This window comes from Carcharodon carcharias, chromosome 4 (genome assembly GCF_017639515.1).
Source record: "Carcharodon carcharias isolate sCarCar2 chromosome 4, sCarCar2.pri, whole genome shotgun sequence".
NCBI classification, from domain to species: domain Eukaryota; kingdom Metazoa; phylum Chordata; class Chondrichthyes; order Lamniformes; family Lamnidae; genus Carcharodon; species Carcharodon carcharias.
Genome location: NC_054470.1, coordinates 180,447,086 through 180,470,692, shown reverse-complemented (window position 1 = coordinate 180,470,692; position 23,607 = coordinate 180,447,086). Strand labels below are relative to the sequence as shown.

The 23,607-nt window shown below is 47.1% G+C and overlaps 1 protein-coding gene across 1 annotated transcript in view; it reads right to left on the bottom strand.

Annotated features, from left to right (window-relative positions):
* glra3 (glycine receptor, alpha 3) overlaps positions 1-23,607 on the bottom strand; it is a 257,224-nt gene that overhangs the window by 142,166 nt on the left and 91,451 nt on the right. The window contains exon 4 of the mRNA XM_041186381.1: positions 1,237-1,460. Within this exon, the coding sequence (XP_041042315.1) occupies positions 1,237-1,460 (224 nt within the window). The remainder of the gene's footprint in view (positions 1-1,236; positions 1,461-23,607) is intronic.

Sequence of the window (23,607 nt, the reverse complement as noted above, 5' to 3'; positions counted from 1 at the left end):
GGCCCATCGAGTCTGCTCTTCCATTCAATCATGGCTGATAAGTTTCTCAACCCCATTTTCCCGCCTTCTCCCCATAACCTTTGATCCCCTTACCAATCAAGAACCTATCTATCTCAGTCTTAAATACATTCAATGTCCTGGCCTCCACAGCCTTCTGTGGCAATGAATTCCATAGATTCACCACTCTCTGGCTAAAGAAATTTCTCCTCATCTCTGTTCTAAAAGGTCTTCCCTTTACTCTGATGCTGTGCCCTCAGGTCCTAGTCTCTCCTACTAATGGAAACATCTTCCCCACATCCACTCTATCCAGGCCTTTCAGTATTCTGTAAGTTTCAGTCGGATCCCCCCTCATTCTTCTAAACTCCATCGAGTATAGACCCAGAGTCCTCAAACGTTCCTCATATGTTAAGCCTTTCATTCCTGGGATCATTCTTGTGAACCTCCTCTGGACCCTCTCCAGGGCCAGCACATCCTTCCTGTGATACGGGGCCCAAAATTGCTCACAATAGTCTAAATGTGGTCTGACCAGAGCCTTATAAAGCCTCAGCAGCACATCCCTGCTTTTATATTCTAGTCCTCTCGAAATAAATGCCAACATTGCATTTGCCTTCCTAACTACCGACTCAGCCTGCAAGTTAACCTTAGTTCTGTCGAAGGGTCATGAGGACTCGAAACGTCAACTCTTTTCTTCTCCGCCGATGCTGCCAGACCTGCTGAGTTTTTCCAGGTAATTCTGTTTTTGTTTTGGATTTCCAGCATCCGCAGTTTTTTTGTTTTTAACCTTAAGAGAATCCTGGACTAGGACTCCCAAGTCCCTTTGCACTCCAGATTTCTGAATTCTCTCCCCATTTAGAAAATAGTCTATGCCTCTAGACAGTCTGAAAGATGAGTTTGTAAGCACAGATTCTACTGCTTAACATCTCAGATTGTTTTCAATCAAAATAAATTGAGTTGTAATTGGGTTATTAGGAACACTAACAGCATATTACACAAACACAAGGCAGTCACCTTGCCATGTCTGTTCAGAATAGTGTAAAAGACAATAAATCGGGAGTATACTATGACATTCACTCTACCATCTGGACAGAACTTGGTTAAGGTTTGCATTAAGACCAGATTTAGGCAGAAGATAAATAATTATTCACACAAATAACGTATGGCAGATATAAGGCACAGACAATCAAGTATGGGACGGATGCTATTCACTTACATCATTCAGTGGCTTGGAGTGCCTACCTTATTGAATAAAGGACAAGCCCATCTTTAAAAATTCTCAATAATTTGTTCTCCGTTGTCACCTCGTGGAAGTTGGCTCCTTTCTCATTGGCAAAGAACAAATCTGGTTTCCAGATTGAATCCAACATTGATGGGTCCAAGTCTAGAGAATCATCTGGGTATTCACTGTACGCCAGTCTGGGGTCATTCCATTGCTGACGCAGAAAGATGTTTAGACGATAATCCTGCAGAGAATAAACAAGATGAAAATCTTGGCCTACCTTTGAAGTTAATGGCCACTTTGGAACTGAGGACTTATGTGCTTGATTCTGAAATGGGAGATTGTGAGTTGATGTATCACTCTTACAAATTAAGTGCATAAACTTAGTATGCATTCCAGTGCAATACTATCTTAGTCTGGTAATGTTAGAGATGCTGTCCAATGGGGAAGGAATGAACTGAGGCCCATTCATCCACTTGTTTGTCTGGCTAAATGCCCTGATATCCATTACTCTGTTGAGACAGCTGCACCCCAGAGAAATCATTGCTTGATTGACAGCTCTGGCTTTCTGATCTCTAGAATCAATTTCACAATGTTTATTTACACAAGGTTAATTGGTGTCAAGGACATGTGTTTCTGTTATTGATACTTTAAAGTGTCTGTATGATTGACACTCTTATTGATCTGTATTGAATGTCTTTTGTTTAACATAGTAGAAGGTTATAAATGGATTACTTTTTTTAAAGCTTTGTTTTTTTTTAACACATCCGGCTATCACTCTAGCATTCACTGGCTCTGTACAGTGTATAGTGGGTCAATGGGCATAAAAATGCCATAGCTTGGCATAGGGGGTATGATGGACAATGGTGGGGTGGATGGAGGGGCATAGCTTGGCATAAGGGGCCATGAGGAGGACCTTTTGAACTTATCTATTAGAAGATCCCCTCATGCAGGCTAGTGCTTATGACTCCTCTCAGAGACCGTGAACCACAACTCTTTAAAAACCTGGCCTGACTCCATGAAAATTACAGAGCAGTATGTTATGCCTATCTCTGCAGTGAAGCCAGCAAGTCGGATGTTGGACTTCTGAATGGAACCAGCCTGTACCCTTTAAATACACTCCCGAAAATCCAATCCGGGAATGGGGTCAGGAATCTGGGAATCGTCCATCACCTTTAAAGGGCTCCCAAGTCATCTGGACTCTGTGAAAATTCAGTCCGATATTTTTGATGCTTGCAAGTGTATCTCTTCAATTCTTCTTAAAGTAAGTATTTGGTGATGCAGGGCTTCAAATGAAGCATGAAACTGTTTTATTTCCCATCAAATAAACATACAGAAGAACAATTATGATCAGATTCATCGAGTTCAATCTGTGCACTCATCTTTTTGTCATGATACAAAATACAGAATATGTCATGCTTCCCATCTCAATGGGTCATTTAACTTGACTAACGCAGGATTAATTCTAACTATCCTCCTGCATCTCTGACCCCTTCACCTTAAAAAAATGCATTTGCAAATCCTTTTAGCAAAATTGACTGCTAACATGTTAGCTTGCTTTGTCTAACAGGAAACTTGCACTTTGTTCTTGACCTGTCCTTCTGTGCAACAGGGGCCAGTCAGAGGAGATGCAAAACAAGCTTGTACTCTGTCACTTTGAAAGAAACTTCACACAAAGCTCAACAGATTTTTCAATGCTCCATGGTGTGAATGTTTGTTGGAAATCTGGGGGATGAGATAAATGGCACAAATATTTTCTCCAATCGTTCTGAAAAACAATGATTGAGTTTTTTTAATAATTATACATTCATGCAATCTGGTCAGCGCTGGCTAGGACAGCACTTATTGCCCATTCCTAACTGCCCTTCAGAAGGTGGTGGTGAGCTGCCTTCTTGAACTGCTGCAGTCCATGTGGTGTAGGCACACCCACAGTGCTGTTAGGGAGAGAGTGCCAGGATTTTGACCCAGCGATGGTGAAGGAACGGCGATATATTTCCAAGTCAGAATGGTGAGTGGCTTAGAAGGGAACTTCCAATTGATGTTCCTATGCATCTGCTGCCCTTGTCCTTCTATGTGGTAGTGGTCATGGGTTTAGAAGGTGCTGCCTAAGGAGCCATGGTGAATTCCTGCAGTGCATCTTTTAGATGGTGCACACTAGTCCAGTTCAGTTGAACAGGAGGGTTCCCCTCATTGGAGCTGCAATCAGACCAACCAGGTATAGCAGACAGCCTTGCCATGTGGCATGGGCCCCAACCCTGCCATGGGTAAAATACCAGCAGCGGTGGGAAGAGACCCTCAAGTGGTGACTATTTGGTCACTTTGGCTGATAAAATATCAGTAGAGGCGGGTGGGTGATGGGCACTTACTCTTACTCAACTCTTACTCAACTTTACGGCATCTCCCATTCTCACATGGCAAACTGCTCCCGGGAAGCGGGGGAAAAAAATTCCCACCAATAATAATGCTGAGGGATCGTGCACAGCCTGTAAATCCATACAACTGGTGGCTAGTCTTCTCAAACATGTGGAAATAGACTTTGTTTTAAAATCTAAAGCTTACAACAAACTAAATTTCCAAATAATTTCGCCGGCTCCTCCCCAGCCTCTTTTTAAACATTGCAGCAAATCCCAGGTGATTCAGAAGAGTGACCCGCCATTCGAGAGCACTATTTTCAAAGCGTGCCCGCTCCCAGCCTCTAAGGGTGATTTATAATCCAACCCTATACTCCACACTGCACCAGCCACCACGCTTGTGTCCCCCCCACCCCCCCCGCCCCCAACCCCACCGCCTGTCCCCCCACCCCTCAGCCCTACAACCATCACCACATTGCACTGATCAGGGCCGACAGCACAAAGAAGGAAAGGAAAATCTTGCATTTAAATGCCACATCTGTAGGGGGAGGTGGTGGCGCAGTGGTAATGTTGCTGGACTAATAGTCCAGAGACCCAGGGTAATGATCTGGGGGCCCATGTTCAAATCCTACCACAGCAGATGGTGGAAGTTGAATTCAGTAAAAATCTGGAATTTAAAGTTTGATGATGACTATGAAACCATTATCAATTGTTGTAACAACCCACCTGGTTCACTGATGCCCCTTTAGGGGAAGAAAATCAGTCATCCTTACCTGGTCTGGCCTACATGTGACTCCAGAGCCACAGCATTGTGGTTGACTCTTAAATGCCCTCTGAACAAGGTAAATTAAGGATCATTAATTAAAAACTGGCCTAGCCAGTGATGCCCACATCCTATTAATGCATGAAAAGAAATATAGTGCCTTTTGTGACCTCAAGACATCCCAAAGCACTTTTCAGCTAGTGAAGTACTTAAGAAATGTAATCACTGTTGTAATGAAGGAAACACAGCAGCCAGTAGTAATGGTAAGGCTCTATTATACCCCCTGGGGTCAGATCCCTTTAGGAGTCCTGTGTACAGACCTGGTACTGCTACGAAAGAACTGACACATGTCAAGGCACTGGGGAGGTATAAAGAGATCGAATGCAAGTGTGAAAGGGGTGAGCACAAAGGAAAGATCAAAAAAGTTCAAGATCAGCAGGGTAGAAAAAAAGATTAAGACACAACCTCATTAAAGCACATAAAATATTAACTAGAATAGATAAGCCCAGAATATTACTTCAAAGTAGGTCAGGAATGTAGAACCAGTGGAATATGAAATAGCAAAAAGGGAATTTGGAAACATTAGGATGAACTTTATTTAAAGAGTGTCACATGATTGAATAATCTGTAAAACAGGTTAATAGAAACAAGAATGTTCAGGACATTTGAAATAAAGTTTGATGCTATAATGGGGAAATTAATGTAGCTGAAAGGTAGTTTCAATGGCTGAATGACCTTTTTCCATCTTAGACTCTTTTGAAACAAACAAATCAGGAAGGTTTTTTTTTCCATGGGGTGTGGGCAGCGCTGGCTAGGCCAGCATTTATTGCCCATCCCTAGTTGCCCTTGAGAAGGCGGTGGTGAGCTGCCTTCTTGGACCACTGCAGTCCATGTGGTGTAGGAACACCCACAGACGTGTTAGGAAGTAAGTTCCTGATTTTTGACCCAGCGACAGTGAAGGAAAAGCGATATATTTGCAAGTATCCAAGTCAAGATGGTGTGTGGTGTGGAGGGGAACTTCCAGGTGGTGGTCTTCCCATGAGTCTGTTGCCTTTGTCCTTCCAGGTGGTAGAGGTAATGAATTTGGAAGGTGCTGTCAAGGGAGCCTTGACAAGTTGCTGCAGTGCATCTTGTAGATTGTACACACTGTGCATCAGTGATGGAGGGAGTAAATGTTTAATGTGTTGGATTGGGTACTGATCAAGAAGGGTTTGTCCTGAATGGTGTCAAGCTTCTTGAATGTTGTGGGAGCTGCACTTATCCAGTTAAGTGGAGAGTATTCCATCACACTCCTGACTTGTGCCTTTGATGGTGGACAGAACTTGGGGAGTCAGGAGGTGAGTTACTCACTGTAGAATTCCCAGCCTCTGACATGTTCTTGTAGCCACAGTATTTATATGGCTGGTTCAGTCAAGTTTCTGGTCATCGATAACCCTCAGGATGTTTATGGTGAGGGGTTTTGTGATGGTAATAGCCATGGGTTCAACTCCCGATTTTTCTTTCTTTGCAGTGTTGGCTAACTTCTAAGTCAGGGTGGCAGTAAATGTGAAATAGGACATCATCCAGGCTGGGGAAGGAGGGAAAAATTCTCGCTTTGCATCAAAATCAAAGAAACTATATGAAACTGAAGTATGCATGAACCTTTAGTGAGGACATGGGGCAGAATCTCCAGCCAGCAGCAGGATGTTTGGCCGCAGGGGGGTAACGTACTTTGCTGGGAAGCCAAAAATCAGTTTCCCAGCCGCGGGATGAACATTAACGATTAAGTTCCTGTGACTTTAAAGTCGGGTTAAGGCAAGTCGGCCCAATCTTCTTGACCAACAATGTCAGGGAACAATGTTGCAAGCATTAGCTTGTCGTGCATGCTCATTAAATGCCCACCCCACCCCTGTGCCACCTCCACCACTCCCCCCACCCCACCCCGCATTGAGTCCCCCTCTAAGTTCCCCACGAACAAGTAATTAGAATGTTCACATTCACAACTGTATCACGGCTTGTGACTGGCGAGATTGACTTCTTCCATGAATTTAAGGTGGGTAGGTGCTACTTTGGCCTTCTTGTGGACCGCTCACAAACCTCAGCCTTTTGTCTCAGGATAGGTGCCAGAGGCCCAGTTGCGCGCTGGACGTGGAAGGCAGGCTAAGCGAGGGAGGGGGGAGGGGAGGCTGTCCGGGGAAGGAAGACAGACTGTCCGGGACAGTGGGGGAGACAGCGAGGGAATGAAAGGGTGCAGGGATGTGGGATGGAAGGAAGGGCTGTGCTTCTTAGGTCTGAGCTCCTGTGGTTGGGTGGGGGAGGGTTTTCTGCTCAGGGATGGTGGGACAGAGCTGGTTCTCGAGGGCAGGGTCTGTGCCGCCTGTGGCGGGGTCCTGGGGGTTGAACTGAGGGTATTGGGCAGTGGAGGGAACAGTCACAGTGAGAGGTGGAAGTGGGAAGCGGTGGGGTGGCAGGACCAGGGTAATGGTCGGGTAGCTGGAGGTTTAATGGGGCAGGTCACAGAAACAGACAAAATAGGTGGCTTGGATAACATGAGGGGTCAGAGTCAGGGTGGGCTTGGGGGCAGTAAAAGGTGTAGACTCAGAGGGGAGAGAAGGCATGTACTGGGTGATGGTTACATGTGCAAGGCTAAAGGTCGGGTGGGGGCAAGGACAGAGGAGAGAGGGATGGATATATTGGATTGGTTGAGGGTAAGGGGGTAAATTGGTGGGTGATAGGAGTTGGGTAGAAGGTGGTGGAGAAAGTCTTGAATGTGATGTGTATCATTTTGGTATTCTCAGCTATGCAATGCTGTCACTTTGAAACTCTATTCCCACAAAGTGTGAGGAGGGTCTTTTCGGGTGGGTGGAGTTCAAGGTGACAACAATAGGCCAACTAAAGAGACACCCTAATAATCAGGAGGCAACTGGATGAGAACTGCGCTCAGTTATGTTCTCCTCTCTATGGTGAGGCCCACATGGCAGCAGGATTGTTCCTGACTCATGGGTCTCTTAACATCGAGACCCCAGCACAGTCTGGGGCTGCCATTTATTGTGGGCAATTTGCCATCTGCTGCTATCAGAGGCAGGGATGAAGGGAGGGAGGGACGTGAATGCCTCCAAGGAGCATGGCTAGTGGATGGTAACAAACTCCCGACTCCAAACCCCCATCCGCCCAAGTGAATGGTCATGGCTGACAAGGGCTTATGTAGTTAGTCTTTTTATGCTGCCAAGGCAATGGTCTCTCTATAGGGTCTTGAAGGAAGTGGAGGCGAGCTGAATAGTGTCAGAGGGAGGGTTCTCGCACATGGCTGACATCACATTGGTCAAAACCAATGTCCCCAAGCGCAGTCATGTATGAATGGGAGTAACATCCATCTTTGGAATTCCAGGACGTCCCTCACCTGAAGGGGTGGGGCAGGGATGCCATGTCTAGATGGAAGCCAGGCACAGTGCTTGGCAGTGACTCATTGGCTCTGAGATGGAGGTAAATTTGTGAAAAATATGCTCACTAGATTTATTACTTCAATTCATTCACAGGTCCACTGAGGCCTAGATGATGCAGACTCCAGGAAACCCTGCCTTTCTATTGGTTCTTGCCCAGATGAGGAGGAGGGGGGGGAGCCAGTGCAGGTTGGCACAGGGCCAGGAGGAGCAACAGCCTGAGCAGCAGGAGGCAGCAGGGCTTCAAGAAGGCCAGGATGCTGGTGACCATTGCAACAGTGAGCATTGGCCCTACCATGGGTATATCGCAGGTGGTGCACCTATCTACAGATGAGCAAAAGGCAATGCCGGAGGCACCTTAGAATGCCCTGGAATGTGGTTGCACATCTGCCAGCTTCTCCACGATGACCTGTGGCTGCAAGGAATTGGAGGCAATCCCATGTCGGTGGGATTAAAATTCACTGCTTTCATATTATTATAATGATTTAAATCCTTGTGCTTATTTGCTGCATAAGACACAAGAGCTAAGAGATTGGGGAAGATGTTGTGGGTTCATTTATTAAGACAAGGCGCGTGAGAAGTTATACATAGGTAGAAAGCTTGAAGACATCAGAGCTGTGTTGTGTTCTGCTCAAAGCAAAAGTGAAACAAAGACTACTACATGATACGCTTCCCTTCCAATGATGTCATGCTGCTATCCCTTAAAGGCATATTACAACCGCCACATTAAACTTCGTTGCCAGTGGCTCTTACAAGGGCTCCACAGGAACCTGTGTGGTATCTCCCAGTCAGCGATGCACAAGTGCATTCTGAAGGTGACAGATGCCCTGTTCAGGAGAGCACACCAATTTGTCCAATTTCACCTGGATCCTGATAGCCAGTTTGCAAAAGTGTTGAGTTTTGCAGCAATCATAGGTTTCCCAGAAGCACTAGGGGCTATTGACTGCCACATGTGACCTTGAGAGCTCCTTGGCAACAGCCAGTCATATTAATTAATAGGAAAAGTTTCCACTCTTTGAACCTGCAGCTGGAATGTGATCACAGAAGACAAATCCTTCATGTTTGTGCTGAGTTCTCAGGAACCCGCACAACACCGACATTCTAACCCACTTCCAGATGCCACAAGTTTCTGAAGGGTGTCAGCGATTGCATGGTTGGCTCCTTGGGGACAAGGGATAGCACCAGAAGACCTGACTGATGACACCAGTTCGCCATCCACAGAGTGCTGCACGTGCCTCCACCAGGTCTGCAACTGAGCAGACAATAGGCCTCCTAAAGCTGAGGTTCAGATGTTTGGACCACTCAGGCGGGGCTGTCCAAAACTCACTGCAGCGTGTGTCCCGCATCAACACTGTCTGCTGCACCCTGCACAACATCGCACTACAAAGGAGGGATGTCTTGGCTGGGGGAGGCATGGAGGACCAACATGTCTCCTCTAACAATGAGGATGGTAAACGGCTTGGAGCTGACGTGGACCAGGATGTCACGGAGGAACATGCAAAGTCCATTACAAGGATACAATGTGGCAGACAGGCCTGTGACAAGCTGATAGTTAACAGATTCCAGGCACAGTAAGCTCTCAATACATTTCCATTACTATTTGATTTTCTACCCTCTGCTGATTGGCAAGCCCCAGCCTCTTTTTTGCTAACAGACATTATACTTTGCTCTAATAAACTTGCTTTATAATAGCTGAATTAAATTGCACTTTTTAACACCTGTCCTGTTGGTGGTTAAATCCATTTCATGCACCAAACTGTACTGGTATACAGAGCCTGGGCGCTAAATGTATGCATTAGAACCTGCACAGCACTCCGTTCTCCCATGACCTCAGGCACCTGTAAATCGAATTGAGATTTTCCCTATGCCCTCACAAAGCCTGTGTGCATGGCAATGTGGAAGCAACATGAAACCTTACCTTGGCAGGGGGGCACTCACCTCACCCTCAATCCTTCTCCCGATGAGGGGGCAGACCTGTCAGAGAGCTCTTTCAGGCAGAACCAGATAGATGGGTCCACAGAGAGGAGCAGCATGAGACCAACATTTGGCTCCTCAAGATCACTCCTCCATGCAGACTGATCAGTGAAGACTGAGCTCCTGCACCCCCACCCAGATCACCACCCACCAATAGTAAACCCATATCCCTTGACATTATCATGTCGAAAAGTTTTGAGGCTACTTTGGAGTCCACTCACTGAGAGTGCTTGACCTGCACTAAAGGTTGCTGAGTAGAAACCACTTCGGACCCTCCAACTGCAGAGACTCCTACAAACCTTACTCTTAATGGCCTTAGTGCGAAACTATGACTCATCAGTGTGGACTCCCCATGGACCCTGCAGAGATCTGTTAGAGCTGGTCTTGTTCCATATGGATAGCCTCATAGTCATTGGCACACTCCAGCACAAAGACCCATTCAACTCTCTCTCATCCCATGGACTAACACCCCTGTCCTTCAATGATGTCTGATGCATTTTGGTTGCAAACCCTTTATGCAAGGTCCACTGCCAGATAAGGTCACAAACAGGCCAAACAAGTCTCCTTGTAAGGCCTCATAAAGGCTTCAGTCAACAGCACACACACCTCTTAAGTCCTATAATTAAATCCCTCTTACGAACATACGAATTAGGAGGAGTAGGCCACTCGGCCCCTCGAGCCTGCTCCGCCATTCAATAAGATCATGGCCGATCTGATCCTAACCCCACATTCCTGCCTACCTCTGATAACCTTTCACCCCCTTGTTAATCAAGAATCTATGTAGCTCTGCCTTAAAAATATTCAGGGGCTCTGCTTCCACTGTCTTTTGAGGAAGAGAATGCCAAAGGCTCACGTTCCTCAGAGAAAAATAATTTACTCTCATCTCTGTCTTAAATGAGTGTTGCCTTATTTTTAAACAGTGACCACTGCAGTCAAGCCTAACTTGCCCATTGCTTCCTTACTTGCAGCCTTCACATGCATGTTACCTCAAAATGACAGATCAACAAGGAAGGCCATTAATGATTGGATATGCCCACCACAGCTTTCTCCAGACGTGTAGGGCAGCCTCTTGTTTTCTAATGTTAATAAGACAGCGTAAAGCTTCGCCCTCTCAGCCCGGAAACTGCATCTACAGTGCTCCTTGCCACTCACATAGATTGCTTAACTCGACTTGAGTACTCCTTGCATCCACCCACATCTCACATCGGGGCAACAGCAGCATGAGATACAATAACCTCGCTGAACACTCTGTGCAGACATCACTTTCAGAGGTCAGGATTGGCGATCTGCAAGTAATGGCTTGCATGATGTATGGCCAGGCCACATGCTCACAACTGATAGCCAGTGCTTAATCACCCACAAGTGGGATTATTGAGTAATCACCATTTTGACGATGTGAGAGAACTGAGTCTACAGGAGCCCATTATCGGACTCCGTTGGGGCACAAATTCCACACCCTTAAATACCCGTGACCATTGAAGCAACTAGCAGCAAGATGGAATCCAGGATGGTTCTGTAGAAACATGCTCTGGGAGGCTTCTTGGTCAAACAAAATGAACCTTATTTACTCAAGCGCTTCCATGGCTTCGCATATCCAGCCAGCCCCTCATACATCTATCATTTTCCCCAGGAAGCCCCTCCCTAGAATTTATTCCCCCGTGCTAGCCACATATTGGCTGAATAAATCACATGACCCCCGACTCAGCTGAACCAATCTTAAAGTGACAGTCATCACAGCTTCCATGCTGTGAAAGTGAACGTATATTTACAAGCGCCACAATTGCATGCAACGGTTGTACACCTGCTCCATCAGTGTGACTTCATTTGCAGCTGAGGTGGGGACATCATGACTGCTTTGCCTTGTGACTGTGATGAATTTAGCGGGCGTCCTCTGGTGGCCTGAGGCCTGCAGGGCCCGAGCCTGCTAAGGGTCTCCTGGTCAGGTGGAGGTGCACCCTCCTTGGTCTGACTTGTTGGAGGCGATGGTGCCAGATTCAAAAGGGAAGTGGAGTGGCTGGGCACCCATGGCGTATCCTGAGATTAAGCCTCCAGGGTGTCTGCATGGCTGGCATTCCTGCTCCCTGTGGGTGACCGATGGCCCCTCCCTGACTCCTTGAGGAGAAGGGACACTTGGAGGGAGGTCAAGGTGTCCCCTCCCCCTCAGCCTAGCCATTGCTGGAACGCACCCTTGGCTAGAGCGATGGAGTGCAGGTCTGAGCACATGTCCAGCAGTCACTGTGCGTTCTGCTGGACCTTGGTCTCCAAGATGGCCGCCGCCCTTTCCATGGAGCCAAGCACTCACATGCCAGAGCCATGATAGCAGACAGAACGTGGACGGTCTCCTCCAGCCTTCGGTCTCGTCTCTGCCAGTCTCTGTATCTCCAGTATTTCTCATACGGTCGAGTCCAGACGCTCATCATCTGCATGGGGCTCACCAGGAGCCTGGTCTTCAGCAGTCCTCCAGGCATACTTACGTAAAAACTGTTCTTATTGAACATCTTCCAGCCATTTACCCAAAATGTTAGCTTTTGTTTTTCTCTCTCCACAGGTGCAGCCTGACCTGCGAGGTGTTTCCAGAATTTTCTGTTCTTATTTTCAGGTTCCCAACATTTTGCTTTGGTTACAGTGATAGGTCAGACTACACCACCCAGTAAAGTGTTTTCTGTGTTCAAAATGTGCTAGACCAATGGTTATTCTACCTGTTATTGGCTCTGACGATCTCTGTGCTGGAATAGTACACTGAGAAGGGACATGTGGAGAATGAGTGAAGGACCCTAATGTCTGTGAGAGCCTGTCGAACTGTCGATCAAGTCTAGGCCTTATTTTTAAGGATGAGGGGGAGAGAAACAGGTGGGGAATGTTAGAGGAAGTGACTAAATAGAAATGATCATGAAAGGTCTGTGAATCTGAACCATCTGACAGAGTGTAACATCTTTCTCTGAGTATGACTCATGAAAAGAGCACAATTATTAAAAGGTGCAGTGACAAAATCATTTTAAGGGCTATAAAAGGTGTTCATGAATACTATCTCAAAGTGTTTTCTCTTAACTTAGCAAAACATCAGGCTTCAGAAATTGCAGGACATGGAGACTGAACTGAGGTAATTTCATACGTGCCAATTTATATTTGCACAATAATATCTAGGCTTAGAAGGTGATTGCTTTAAAACATGTGCAGCACTGTCGCACACAACGTAAAGAGACCAGTGGACATCACACAAATGGCTGGGTTCATTTCCAGGTACGTTTTCCGGAGCCTCCTGATTGTCTCATATTTTCCGAGAGTGCATCAGGGTGTAGCAGTTGTATCCCTGTCCTCTCCCCTGCACGTCACTCTGGTTCCCAGTCAAAATCCCTTCATTTTGAAAGCACAAAACACATATGTGTCGCATTGCAGCAGATCTTACAGTGTCTGTTTTGAGGCTCTGCTGAAATTTTAATGAAATGTGACCCTGTTTGTGCAGTTCATTATACTCCTACTTCTGAAGGAAACCAGTACAAACCAAACTTATGTGGAAAATAATCTCAGTCGAGTCCATAGCATTTAATCAGTTTCCTCCCCAGGCATCTTCTGGAACCCGAATGTGCTTTTGCTGAAAGTTATTTGGGAAACTTGCAATACTTAACAAGCTGAACTTAGGGCAAGTTGGGTTAACTGGGCTTTTTATTTTGCAGATGTTATCAGTTAATTGTTGTTCTGCTGCACAGCTTTGCTCGAAGACCAATATTTGGCCTTTCTGGAATTGCACTGCTTTTACCTTTTACCAATACTAAAAAAAATATTAGTATGTCCATAATGACACTTATCAGTCCAAATCTCATCTTCTGCACAGATTACTATGTTCTGGGTCTCCACTCAACAGTCTGCAACATGAATGTACCATTTCGAAATGGTAGGGCCAACCATGGTCCCTTATCTGCTGGGACTTGGCTCACGATTGGCCCTGAATGTGCTTGAATCACAGTTTCATTTAAAAGGACACTTTCCAAATAAAAAAAAACAATAATTGTTAATGGCTTATCAGTTGGAAGTCTTGAGGCATAATGGGTAAAATGCACCTGTGTCTGAGCCAGAAACTCTGGGTTTGAGTCCCACTCCAGGACTTGATAGCCAAGGGAGATGTATTCATAACATGGCCAAACCAGTTAAGTATCCACTTGTAAACACTTCCTATACATGTCAATGGCAGGAAGTAAGAGTGAGAGAGATTCCTGGTCAGCCACGGTGATGGAAAGAAAAAGAACCCTCTGCCATCACTATTTACAGCTGCGGTCTACGGCATGCATACTCCTTGGGTGGGGTTGGGTGGTGGGTGTGGATCAGACTGGTGCCAACACCATGGGGTTTGGTCTCTGTTTTGACTGGGGTGGATTCAGGACTTGTCACCTTGCCCTACCTGCGATGGACGTTGTGGTCCTGTAGGTCAAAAACTGAAGAAGAAATGGCTTACCAGTTAGGCAGGAAATTGTGGAATCTTTGTGCAAACCTGGGATGATTCCACCCTAAGTGCGGCAGGGAGCGGGAAAAGAGTCGTTTAACCTGCCGGCCGCAATGGCGGGTTTTCATTCCGTATCATCCCATTTCGCATTAGTAATAATTCTTTCACGGGAAATGCATCGAATCGCTGGTGGGCGGGCTAGGATTTGCCCACCTCACCGTGACCTCAGTGTATCCTCATTCCAGGCACCATATTTAAAGCGCACCAGAACACATGCCTACTTTATATCTACTGACGAGGACTGCTCCAGGCAACAGATGGTCCTGAAAGCAAAGAGACGGCAGCCCCCAAATTTAGTGACACCTCTTTGGGACGCAGTGGAAGGTCGCCGCAATGTCCTCTAGCCCTGCTCTGGCCGCAGGAGGACCACCAGCATCACTAATCCAGCCTGGCAGGCGATGGTAGTGGCAGTCAGCACTGACAGAGCACAGGGGAGATCAGCCATCCAGGGCAGGAAGCGGATGATGCTCTCATCCATTCCGCCAGGATAAGTCAATCACCTCATCACTCTGAACACACACTCCCAAACCCATCACACATCCACCGGGATCTCACACCTCAGGGGACAGCACCACTAACTCTCACACACATCCTCACATCTCCATCAGGCTCATAAAATCTCGAGCTTGTGTCCTCATCCTGTCCGTGGCTCCACTCACCACACAAACATTCCACACAGTGCCATGTGTCCTGCTCACATTCTCTCCATCAGTTTTCAGGAGAAGCTGACTCACAATAGCAGGCAGAGGTCTCAGACTGGGGGTGGAGTGGCCACCGTTAAGCCCCTCACTCATTTGGAGGAGTGTGTTTTTGCGCTGACTGGCGAGGATGTGGACTCTGCCTGTGGTGATGGCAAGGTCGGCAGCACACATCCACATGAGAATCCTGCACCACATCATCCCTCTGTCAGTGCAACTGTGATTTCTCTCTCTCCTGCTTTTGACTCTGCTGCCCTGCACTCATTATCTCTATTTTGATTCCCAGGGACCTCTGCCAAGTGACTGATGCCCCCCAGCCAGCCAGTCCCAGCTCCATCCACATCCTCATCTCCAACCATGAGGACACCTCCTCCATTGAAGAGCTGGAAATAAGCAGCCTGGAAGACCCAACACGGCACTTACCCATACCCTACACCAGCGCAGAAACACACACCTTGGTGGGGCCTAGATCTAGAGCAGGCTCGGGTTCACAATCTGGTGGTCGCCATGTGGACGCGTCCGCAGCAGGAGGTGGAAGGTTCAGCCGAGGTCCCCAGCACTCAGAGGACTGCCAGGGAAAAGGCATCTGTGAGGTGCCACTGGTGCATGTATGGAGGTCTCTATGGGAAGGATAGCAGACACCATGGAGACCCCGGTCCAGCGGAATGCGGAGATGTGTGCAGACCGGCACTCCATCGCAGTAACCATGGGTGAGTTCCTGCAGTGGCAACGCGAGAGGGAAACGGGGCACCTTGATGTCCCTCCAGGTGCTCCTTTCCCTCAAAGAGTCATGCTGGAGCCCTCCAGGAACCCGAAGGGAGAAGGAATAGCAGCTGGACACCCCTGAGTCATCCACTCAGGAATCTCAGAAGCTGTCTGCTCCCTCCGAGTCCCCTTTGCCCTGTGACTCCCTCAGCCTCGATTTCTGTCACTGCAGAGGGAGCAGCTGGCCCACAGGAGGACAGCCAAAGCAAACCGGGGCCCTCAAGGCCTTGGTTCTCCAGATGTTGCACACTGAAGTCATCAGAGGCAACAGGGCCAACAATTGCACAGGCTGCCTCCACCCCTGTTGCCAGACCCTGGAGGAACACGTGCATTGCATGCTGGGTGGATTCTCACGGACATGGCTCCACCACAAAGCAGCTCACGGAAGGTGGAATGTCAGGGCAGCACCTAGAAGAAGTGGTAGGCCTAGAAAAGTTAAGGAATTTTGATCACAAATGGCTGTATGGGTGAATACATTTTTTCGCTTCATAATCTGAAAATATATTCCCTTTCACTGATTGATGTGTGATGTCATCAGCTTCATTGACAGGCTTCATGAGTCCTCCTGCTGTATCCCCCCAACCTCCAGTTCATCTGTACGCAGCCAGCCCACGAGTGATTCTGGAGGGAGAAGTGTGTGTGGGGGCAAGGCCTTTCAGAGCCTCTTGCAAGCACTCTCCCACGCACACGGGGCCTTCCTCCATCACACTCGTCTCAGTGGCCTGAGCATTTTCAATGCTGCCTGCTGGGGTTCTCTTTCAGTTGTCCATTTGAGCTGACCCGCATCTCCGCCCACCCACTGATCACACTCCCATGCAGCACCTGTGCCCGTCCAACATGAGGCTCCACTCACTTTCGCCAACGGTGGTCGTAGTCAGATTTTTGCTCGCCTGTCCTTTCCCCTCCCCCAGTCACCCATATCCTTTCCCCCATCAGTGTCGATTCACTGGCATCAACTTCCACCTCCCCACCGTCACCTTCCAACCCGTACCCTTGTCTTTCCAGGATGCCCAGGTGAACTTGCACGTTCCCTACCTTCCTGGGAACCCCACCCCCAACCACAGTGACCTCCCTGCCCTCCTCCTTCTCACCCCCAATGTCTGTACTTGCCTCCGGGTCCCCACCAACCACCCTCACCGTCCCTTCTACCACTACTGATGCACCCTCACCCTCCCACCCTTCCAGTTCCCTCTGCCCCCTCTCAGACTTACCATTCCCTCCTAACACACCCATCCTCAGTTTGCTCTCCAGGAGGTATTCATTGGCACCACAGACCCCTCCCTTGCACAGTCACCAGCACATCCCCAACACCAACTCACTCCCCCCTCTGAATTCTTTCCCCCCCTGAACTCCCCCCCGGCCGCATTCTCCCCCGTCCCAACCTCACCCCTCCTCGACACCTTAGTTTCCCCACCCCTACAGAACCTCACCATCCCCCCCGTACATCTTCCCCTCCCAGTCAAACCTAGACTTTCCTTTTGCACCTCACCCCGGTACACCGTCCCCTCCCTTGCCTCTCAACGATCATCCATAGCAGCCACTGGCCAAGACCGTGATGTTCCAAAGCAGATCCGAGACATCAACGGAGACCTCCCACCTTCCACCAGCTGCTATGTGGTGGAGCCATGTCCGTGAGAATCCACCCAGCATGCAATGCATGTGTTCCTCCAGGGCCCGGTAGCTGTTGGTTTCCAGCATCTTCTGCTCCTCATATGTCTGCAATCTGAGCAAGACCCTAATGGTAAGTCCCGGCTTCTGCGCGTCACACTTGTCCAGACGTGTTCTGGGCTGGCATGTTTTCCTGCTGGCGTAACGGTAGATCTGGCGTGGCGGGGTTGGGGGGTGATTCCGGTCAGGCCTTACTTTACGTCCCATTTGCGGGATGCAAAGCGGGTTCATGCCGGCCACCAGCAGGATTGGCGATCCACCACGGCGGACTCCATCGGATAATCCCACTGTGCTTTCACGGTGGCAAGAAAATGATTTTTGGCCTTCTCGCCATTTTGCCCCGCCTGATGCCAATGGTAAATTCTAACCTTACAGCACAGGAGACAGCCACTGTGGCTCATTGTGCCTGTGCCAGCTCTTTGAAAGTACTATCCATTCAGTCCCAAGTTCCTGCTTCTTTTCTCATATCTCTGAAAGATTTTCTCCGTCAATAATTCATCCAATTCCCCTCGGAAAGCGATTGAGGCTGTTTCTACTGCACTATCAGAAAGTGCAGATTATACTAATTGCTGCCCAAAACAAAAATTCTCATCGCCCCTCTGGTTCTTATGCCAATTACCTTAAATCTGTATGCTCTGGTTACTGGCTTTTCGGTTACTGGAAATATTTTCTCCTTAATTACACTATCAAAACCCTCCTGATACTGAGCACCTCTATTATCTTTCCTCTGCTCTGAAGAGCAAAGTATCAGCTTGTAGTTTGCCACACAACTGACGTGCTCATCACTGTTACCGTTCCAGGGAATCTCCTCTGCACCCCTCCAAGGCCTCAACATCCTTCATAAAGTGTGGTACCAGATTTGGACACAATGGTGGGAGGAACAATGAACATACGAACATATGAACTAGGATCAGCATTAGGCGACTCGGGCCCTTGAACCTGCTCTGCCATTCAACAAGATCATGGCTGATCTGACTGTAACCTCCACTCCACATTCCTGCCTATCCCCAATAACCTTTCACCCCCTTGTTAATCAAGAATCTATCTAGCTCTGCCTTAAAAATATTCACAGACTCTGCTACCACCACCTTTTGAGGAAGAAAGACCCATAGACTCACTACCTCTGGGAGAAAAAAAATCTCCTAATTTCTGTTTTAAATGAGTGACTCCTTATTTTTAAACAGTGGTCCCTTGTTCTAGATCCTCCCACAAGAGGAAACATCCTCCCCACATCCATCCTGTCAAGACCCCTCAGGATCTTAAAGGTTTCAATAAAGTTGCCTCTTACTTTTCTAAACTCCAAGCCTAACCTGTCAGCCTGTATTCATAAGATAACCTGCCCATTCCTGGTATTAGTCTAGTAAACCTTCTCTGAACTTATTCTAATGCATTTACATCTTTTCTTAAATAAGGAGACCAGTACTGTACACAGTACTCCAGATGTGGTCTCACCTGTGCCCTATATAACTGAAGCATGAACTACCTACTTTTCTATTCAATTCCCCTTGCAATAAACAATAACGTTCTATTAGCTTTCCTGATTACCTGCTTATCCTGCATACTTGTCTTTTGTGATTCAAGCACCAGGACACCCAGGTCCCTCTGAATCTCAGAGGTTTGAATCTCTCACCATTTAGATAATAATCTTCTTTTTTATTCTTCCTGCCAAATGAACAAGTTCACATTTGCCCATGTTATACTCCATTTGCCAGCTCTTTGCCCACTCACTTTGTCACTTTGTTGCCTCCTTATGTCCTCTTCACAACTTACTTTCCTACCTATCTTTGTGGTATCAGCAAATTTAACAACCATACCTTTATTCCCTTCATTCAAGTCATTTATATGCATTGTAAAAATGTGAGGCCCCAGCACTGATCCCTGTGGTACACCCACTCATTATGTCCTGCCAACTAGAAAAAGGCTCATCTATGGCTACCCTGTTTCCTGTTAGCTAGCTGATCTTCTATCAGTCTGGATGGGGTATGTTAAGTCTGCATCCAGCTGAACACAGCTCAGAGCACTTTGTGGTCTCTCCATTGTTCACCTTGTCTCCACCATCCCTTCTTAAGATGTGTGAATCATATGGTGATGACCCAACTATTAGCCTCTACAGCTGTCAGTTCAAGATTACTGGAAGCCCACTTCTGGTTGTCTGCACTCCATTATGCCAACTCCAAATTCCATCAAATGACACATTTGCAATGTCTCTTTAACTGCTGTAGCTGAAATTAGATGACACTCAGTTGGTTGGGAGACCTAGAAACAATGGTAATGTTGGGTTAAAAAGCCACTGACCAAATGGCTGAATTGGTTTCTTGAGTGCTACTAGAGAGATCCCCATACTTTAAGGCCTACCCACAGTTTCTACAGCACATGACATGCAATGCCATTTCCACACCAAGCCCCCTATCACACAAAGGTTCCCAGCTATCCATTATTTACCCTGGCTACTTGCCTTCCTTTCATGCTCCCACTTTCTATCCTTTTCAAATTTAAGGGGGTGATGGAAAAAAGGTTTAGTTTTATGGATCAACTCATAATTATCAGCCATTACTGCTGCCTGTCCAGCAGTTGCAAAGCTTTGGTATTTCACATGGGTTCTTATTACAGAAGAGAGGGAGTTTTTACATTCCTCCAAGAGATTGGTCTCTCTGAGAACTTCATAGGTATTTTCAACTCCTAATGCTTGTAACCACCCATTGAAACTATTTTGCTTAACCCTTTCAAATTCAACGTAAATTTGCCCAGGCTGTTTCCTTAAATTTTGCAACTTTTGTCTATATCCTTCAGGGGCCAACTCATATGTACTCAAAATAGCCTCTTTCACCACATCATAAAGCCTAGAACCTTCCTCTGACAGTGAGGCATACATTTCCTGTGCTGTACCTGTCAATTTACTCTGCCTGGGCAATGTCCAGCTTCTCTTTGGCCAGTTCACCTGTTTAGCTAACTTCTCAAATGAAATAAAGAATGCTTCAACATCTCTTTCTTCAAAGTTTGGAAGAGCTTGTACAAATTTAAACATCTCCCCACTGGATTCTGATCTGGACATCAGTCCTGCCTCACCTCTTGCTGTCTCTTTTTTAGCTGCCAGCATTCTAAGCTGCAATTCTCTCTTTCTCTCTCTCTTTTTCTCTTTCCTCCTTTTCTAACCTCACCATTCTAATTCCCTCTAGAGATCAAGTTTTCACATTTCCATTTCTTTTCTTTCTCTCTCCTGCCTTTCTGCCTTTGGAATGCCCTTTCTCTTTCTGCTGTCTCTGGTTACAAGTTTTTTTTAATTGCAACTGATTTTGAGCCCATTCCAATAGTTTACCCCTTGGAGAACTTGCTCTCTTGGATATTCCTTCCAGTCTTAAGTGCTGTGATTATATCTGCCTTCCTAGCTTTAGCAGGCAACCCTACTCTTAATTTACTTGCCAATTCAATTAACCTGGCTTTTTGATATCCCTTGTAAAATTGTCAGGGACATCTCTTCCACTTGCAGAAAGCTTTAGCAGTTTCCAGTGCCATCTTATTTTTGATAGTGCAAACCTGGTGTTTCCTATTTAGCTTGTATTACTTAATAAATCTACACCCACATCATCAATGTCTTTTGCTCCAAAATATCCCAGACGAGCCCCCAAACTTTGTCAGGACTCACTGGGGATAGTGCGCTGTAATATCAAGCCCCACTGTTCCCTGAGCTGCAGCAAATGTGAAAGCTTTGACCAAACTACCACATTGCCCCAATTCCACCTAACTGTTTAATTTAGGTTAGCATAATGCGAGCACCAGGTTTGTAAACTTAATAAGTAAATAACTGTTTGTTGAACAAATTATCTTTAATCAGTGGCAAAAAAAATGAACTGCTAGCTTCTAACTCAATGACGTAACCCTACCCCTTCTTGAACCCCTTTCCACAAACACACACACACAAAACACACAAAACATGGATTTTAAGGGTGAGGTAAAACAGTTCAATGGCACGAATCCAGAATACGGGATTAGATGGGTTGATTTTGATTGATGTCTTCCCAAATTCCTTGCAGTTTGTTGCTAATGACATGAGATGGTCTTCCAGCACTTTCACTCTGTAGTTCACTGGTTGAAAACTTGTTTTCAATGTCTCTACTGGTGATTTTCCCCTTTTCCTCTTGACAGGTGGTTTTTCAGAGACAGCAGGTTACAGAGATATGAAGAAAACACCAGCCACCTAGCCTTGCAGATTTGCTGGAATCTTTCATACACAGGAGAGAGAGGTCCTAGGTGTGATCTCTTTGCTGGCTAGGATCTCTCTGCTCACTGCTATGACACAAAACTTGGTCATCTGATCAGGAGCCAATTAAAATGCTGTCGTCAGGCAGTTCCCCTTAGCCCAGAACCCCTTTCTGGTACCATCTTGTTTCCTTATGCCACCCTATGTTCCAAGATATTCCCCATACTGCTACAGTGAACATGTCTTTCAACTGCAGCCAAAGTAGTTTTTTAAAGCCACAGTCCAAGAAAATAAAAAATATAGGTTCTTTAAAAAAAGCAAGATTTTGCTAGTTTATTTCCTTCTCAAGGAGACAGTAACCCTTTAAATCTAACTTCAGAACATTTTGAGTGTGAAGCAGTGGGCCACGCCTGGAAAACATATCCATTGGCTGGACTGCGCCAGGGAGTTGTCCGCTATTTTCCCAATCCCATCCACCTCCAAGCCCACCAGCCCAATACTGGGAAAATTCAGCCCAAGATACCTGATCCATAAAGTGCATGGTTTGGAAATATGGGGGTGTGGTGTGCATGGTATTTCATACACGATCGCCCAATCAATCATGCCAGGAGACCAGTGGGAGAGGACTCAGGATCGCTCTGAGTGTTTACACATATCCCCAGCCAGAGTCTCCCCTTTCTGATGAGGCACTGGCTGAATGGGACTTCCTGCTAACCCACAATGGGTTACAGTGGGAATACTGGAGTGGGCTGGAGGTAGAACAGGAAATGCAGTGCAGACTCCCAGCTTCTTCAAAGGAAATGAGAGATATATGCTAGACTTCATCTCATTGGTTCATTTGTGTAATTAATGAGGCTTAAATGGGCGACTGAATCGATATCTCTGGTTTTGCATTGCATTCACATTATTAGGGGGAATGATGGTGGCATTGTGGTAATGTCACTGGGCTGGTAATCCCGAGATAAAAACAGAAAATGTTGGAAAAGCTCAGCAAGGCCTGGCAGCATCTGTGGTGAGAGAAACAGAAGGTGGAATCATCCCAGGTTTGCACTAAGTGCTGTAGCCGGCGAGAAAAAGAATGTTTTACCCGTCGACTGGAATGGCGGCTTCTGACGCCATATTGTTCCAATCCCACCTTATTAATCATGCATTCCCCAGAAACACACCGTTTAGGTGGTGGGCGGGCTCTGCTTCGTCTGCCTCACCATCACATCGCCACTTCATCAGGCCGAGCGTCACATTGAAAGTGCAGCTGGGCGCCCACCTCTCACTGCTGCAAAGAAGAGATGGCCTCGAAAGGCCCTACGTTTAGTGATGCGTCCCTTGAACACCTTTTGGATGTTGTGGGAAGCCTGCCATGATGTCTTCTACCCCCGCTCTGGCCGCAGGAGGGGCAGCTACATTACCACTCCGGCTTGGGAGGCGATGATAGTGGGGATCAGTGGCAATGCTGCACAGAAGAGGTTGGCCATCCAAAGCAGATAGAGCGTGAAGGCCTTCCCAGGGTGAGAGAACCATCTTATCACTCTAAACTCACACTCAAGCCCATCACACATTCACTGGCGTCTCACTCAGTGCCAAGGGGCATTACCACTCACTCTCTCTCACACACCCTCACACCTCCATCTGGGCTCATCTCAGCTGAGGACTGCCTCCTTAGCCCTCACCATCTTGATGACACTTGCACAGATCAACTTGTGCCCCCACACACACCCTGGGATACCCTCCTTCCCCAAAACAGCCCTCACCCTGCAGCCTCTTCCCTTGCCTGAGGCCACTTCTCCCCGTTCCCCAAGAAAGCCCCAGCCCTGCAGCCGTTGAAAAGCCACCCTCACCTCATGGCTGGTCTGGTAGGTAGAAATTTGCCCGTGAACCCCCCTAAAAGTGATGTGGTGCTGTCTGTGAAGGCTGGTGCTGATGACTGCGAGTGCTGACCGAAGCTAGGTTGACAAACAAACCTCAGAGTCCCGAGCGAAGTGCAGCTCACCAGATGCACGTCGCTTATGTCCAGTTGTGAAACAAGTTGGCGTGCAATTACACCAACGTGATTGGATGAT